This window comes from Penaeus japonicus, unplaced genomic scaffold (genome assembly GCF_977035675.1).
Source record: "Penaeus japonicus unplaced genomic scaffold, GWHDUDI00000001_assembly GWHDUDI00000034, whole genome shotgun sequence".
NCBI classification, from domain to species: domain Eukaryota; kingdom Metazoa; phylum Arthropoda; class Malacostraca; order Decapoda; family Penaeidae; genus Penaeus; species Penaeus japonicus.
This window is the reverse complement of record NW_028234436.1, coordinates 17,552,846-17,557,845: the sequence shown is the minus strand read 5'-3', so window position 1 is coordinate 17,557,845 and position 5,000 is coordinate 17,552,846. Positions and strand designations below refer to the sequence as shown.

The following is a 5,000-nucleotide window of genomic DNA, read 5'->3' as shown; positions in this document are numbered from 1 at the left end:
CTGGTTCCAAGGATCCAAGATGTCTTCAGCCAACAACATCCAGGCCCAGATGTTATCCTGGTTCATCAGATCCACAGTGTCCAAGACCGACAACTCCACGTCCTACACCCAGACCAACTACCCAGTTTACCTGCCCTCCAGGTTCAAGGGATCCAAGATGTCCTCAGCCCACAACATCCAGGCCCAGATGTTATCCTGGTTCAACAGACCCAGGATGTCCTAGACCAACAACTTCACGTCCTACACCCAAACCAACTACCCAGTTTACCTGTCCTCCAGGTTCAAGGGATCCAAGATGTCCTCAGCCCACAACATCCAGGCCCAGATGTTATCCTGGTTCAACAGATCCAGGATGTCCTAGACCAACAACTTCACGTCCTACACCCAGACCAACTACCCAGTTTACCTGTCCTCCAGGTTCAAGGGATCCAAGATGTCCTCAGCCAACAACATCCAGGCCCAGATGTTATCCTGGTTCAACAGACCCGGGATGTCCTAGACCAACAACTTCACGTCCTACACCCAGACCAACTACCCAATTTACCTGCCCTCCAGGTTCAAGGGATCCAAGATGTCCTCAGCCCACAACATCCAGGCCCAGATGTTATCCTGGTTCAACAGACCCAGGATGTCCTAGACCAACAACTTCACGACCTACACCCAGACCAACTACCCAGTTTACATGCCCTCCAGGTTCAAGGAATCCAAGATGTCCTCAGCCAACAACATCCAGGCCCAGATGTTATCCTGGTTCAACAGATCCAGGATGTCCTAGACCAACAACTTCACGACCTACAACCAGACCAACTACCCAGTTTACCTGCCCTCCAGGTTCAAGGGATCCAAGATGTCCTCAGCCCACAACATCCAGGCCCAGATGTTATCCTGGTTCAACAGACCCGGGATGTCCTAGACCAACAACACCACGTCCTACACCTACACCAACTACGCAATTTACCTGCCGCCCTGGATCAACTGATTCAAGGTGTCGCCAGCCAACTACATCCAGACCTAACTGTTATCCTGGTTCTCCTGATCCTAGATGCAGAAGCCTAACAACTCCACGACCCACCTCTCCCTTCCCTTGTATACCAGGTTCCAAAGATCCTCGATGCAGTGAACCCACCACACCACAAACAGTATGTTTCCCAGGTTCAAGAAATCCAGCATGTCCACAAACAACAACTCCACGCCCTACACCAAGACCAACAACTCAGTTCACATGCAGGCCTGGTTCAAAGGATCCTCGCTGTTCTCAACCAACAACATCTTCTCCTATTTGTTATCCTGGTTCAAGCGACCCCAGATGTCTCAGGCTGACAACACCGCGTCCTACACCTAGACCAACCACACGCCGACCTACACCTAAGCCAACAACAAGGCCTACAACACGCCGGCCAACAACAAGGCCTACAACACGTCGACCAACACCTAAGCCAACAACATCGTTCACCTGTCTACCAGGTTCAACTGATCCTCGCTGTTCAAAAACAACAGTAGCTCCTAACTGTTATCCTGGTTCCACTGATCCTAGATGCTCCAGGTTTACAACGCCTCGTCCTACACCAAAGCCAACTCCTAACTGTTATCCTGGTTCCCGTGATCCAGGATGTCCAAAGCCAACAACTCAACGTCCTACTGTTAGACCAACGACTCAGTTTACTTGTAGAGCAGGTTCAAAGGACCCAAGGTGTCAGCCAGCAACAACCCCAAAACCTACATTCACACAATTCTTCTGTGTCCCAGGATCCAGGGATCCTCGCTGTCCTCAACCAACAACTCCACGTCCTACACCTGCTCCAACTACACAATTCATCTGCCGTCTTGGTTCCAAGGATCCAAGATGTCCCCAGCCCACAACATCCAGGCCCAGATGTTATCCTGGTTCAACAGACCCAGGATGTCCTAGACCAACAACTTCACGACCTACACCCAGACCAACTACCCTGTTTACCTGCCCTCCAGGTTCAAGGGATCCAAGATGTCCTCAGCCCACAACAACCAGGCCCAGATGTTATCCTGGTTCAACAGAACCAGGATGTCCTACAACACCACGCCCTACACCCAGACCAACTACTCAGTTTACCTGCCCTCCAGGTTCAAGGGATCCAAGATGTCCTCAGCCCACAACATCCAGGCCCAGATGTTATCCTGGTTCAACAGAACCAGGATGTCCTACAACACCACGTCCTACACCAAGACCAACTACACAATTTATCTGCCTTCCTGGATCTACTGATCCAAGATGTCGCCAGCCAACTACATCCAGGCCCAGATGTTATCCTGGTTCAACAGAACCAGGATGTCCTACAACACCACGTCCTACACCAAGACCAACTACACAATTTATCTGCCTTCCTGGATCTACTGATCCAAGATGTCGCCAGCCTACTACATCCAGGCCCAGATGTTATCCTGGTTCAACAGAACCAGGATGTCCTAGACCAACAACACCACGTACCACACCTACACCAACTACGCAATTTATTTGCCGTCCTGGATCAACTGATCCAAGGTGTCGTCAGCCAACTACATCCAGACCTAACTGTTACCCTGGTTCTCCTGACCCAAGATGCAGAAGCCCAACAACTCCTCAATCTATCACTACTTTCATCTGCACACCAGGTTCCAAGGATCCTCGATGTCGTCAGCCAACAACACCAAGCACAATATGTGTTCCAGGATCAAAGGATCCTCGGTGTACTCGGATTATAACAAAGCCAGCTGTTACCTGCCTGCCAGGATCAACTGATCCAGAATGTGTTATTCCTTCTGAACCAAGGTGCATCCCTGGTACAGGAGATCCAAGATGTCCTACAACACCTCGTCCATTTACATGTACACCTGGCTCTAGAGACCCAAGATGCTCTCAACCTACTACTCGTCCTACCCCAAGACCTACAACCCGTCCAACTCCCAGGCCAACAGTCCGCCCTACTCCTAGGCCTACTACTCGTCCTACAGCTCGACCAACGACTCAAGTAGGGGATGGTTCAAACCAATTCACATTCACAACAAAGAAACCCGGTCATGAACAAGATTTCCACGGGGACAAGGATCCTAAATACCATGCTTTCCATTCATGTAAGTAATTATTTCTCTTGTAGATATAGTTCCTTTCTTTCAAATGAAATGTTTCACCATTTTCTATTACAAAATCCCAAATATTATAAACTTTTTAAACAGTAGCTACTTAGATAATGAAAACATAGTCTTATCTCAATATGAATCAAGAAACTGATATATTATACAAATCTCTTATGCTACCTATATAATCTATCTATACTCTCCATAATAATGTAAAACTTATACTTGCTACAGGGTTGTACCAGCCAGCACCACGTCCTCGTAATCGCGTGCGAGGTCGTCGAGAGGTGGACGAGGGCAAGTCTATGATGGTCAGTGTGGGTGTGCAGCAGCTTGTTGAAGCACCATTTGCCAAATCGGGACATATCGTGGTAGACACCGAGGGCGAGAACCTCCTCGTGGAAATGCCAAATAATGGTCGCCTAGTTCTCCCACTTCGTGATGCTCAGCCAGTGATAGAGGACGTACCTATAGACTATGAGAATGAAAGGAGTGATTTACTGAGACGACACCGACGGTTCGCTTCGGATACTGATATACCTCAAAGAACAGAACAAGTATACTCATCCTCGTCTAAAGATGACTCAGTACTGCCATTATCTGCTACTACAGCCCTCTTGTTATTGGGATCTCTCGTGGGTCTCGTCGGATTGGTAATTGCTGCAACACGAAAATGGGTTGGAAGTAAAGAAACAGACTTCAACCGGCACATGGAAACACTGTAGATAAAGATATAACGTTTAAGCAGTTTTATCCCACATTAATGTTTTTATCTTTTCGATCTATCTATTTCTGATATCAACAATAATTGTATCTCAAATTTTATATCGTGTTAAATTCCTTATCATAACCAAGCCATACTACAGCGTTTTCGTGTCCCTATTGTCAGGAGAATTAGTCCTGAAGAACGTTATCTGGAGTATTTCTTTTAAGCCTGTCGGCACAGTAAGATTTACTTTGAGATTTATTAGATTATTTCCCTATGGAGATTCTCTGAGCGGGCTCAGAGACAGAAATTATGAGAGTAATTATATTAGATTAATGTGATATGCATGTCATGAAGATTCGACAAGCGTTTAACTGTTAAAATGATTTTAAGTTGACCTGTTCCTGCTTTAATTAATGTCTGATGTTTTGACAGAAAAAGTAGGTCTTTTAAGCTTGTGTTCACTACAGCCGGCTGTTACTGAGCCTCAAGCACGGTCGAAGAATTCTGAATTCGAATTAATTGTTTATCTTTATAGAATTATAGTGGTAGTATTGAATTCCTTATCCCTAAAAATGTATTTTACGCTGTGTGGTATACTTCTCTTTCTCACTCACCCTCTTTCTCTCTCTCTCTCTCTCTCTCTCTCTCTCTCTCTCTCTCTCTCTCTCTCTCTCTCTCTCTCTCTCTCTCTCTCTCTCTCTCTCTCTCTCTCTCTCTTTCTCTTTTGGTAATTCTTTTGGTCTATTCCTCGCAGTAATCATGCGGTACATAAAAAAAAAAATGTATTTGGAAATCATTACATTGTCACCTCTTTTTAGTTGTACATAGACTGAGCGTAACCCTGGTTTGAGAGCTTCTGTATATCCCAAGTATTCATAGTCCCAAGCGAATATACTAATAAAGTGGTTGAAATATACTTTGTATGTGTATGTTTTACCTCTTCCATGTGTTTTCTGAAAAAAAGATGATTGATTGATAATCGTTATAGGTCTTATAGAGAATGTTTGAACGTGCAAAGATATGTAGATAATTTTTAAGAAGTGGATACGTATAAGAGTTATATCTATGGTCAGTTTAGAAAAAATATATATATATTCTACATGAAATTACATAATAGCATGAAGACTTTTTTTTTAACAGCATATACACAGAGAAGTCTTATATATATATATATATATATATATATATATATATATATATATAT

General features: G+C 44.8%; 1 protein-coding gene across 1 annotated transcript in view; it reads left to right on the top strand.

Moving 5' to 3' along the window:
- The window catches only part of LOC122248792 (uncharacterized), a 116,531-nt gene extending 111,819 nt beyond the window's left edge, over positions 1–4,712 (top strand). Inside the window, exons 8-9 of the mRNA XM_086530873.1 lie at positions 1–3,084; positions 3,322–4,712. The exon at positions 1–3,084 is cut by the window's left edge and continues 1,417 nt beyond it. Of these exons, the coding sequence (XP_086386999.1) occupies positions 1–3,084; positions 3,322–3,812 (3,575 nt within the window). The 3' untranslated portion in view covers positions 3,813–4,712. The remainder of the gene's footprint in view (positions 3,085–3,321) is intronic.
- The last annotated feature ends 288 nt before the right edge of the window (positions 4,713–5,000 follow it).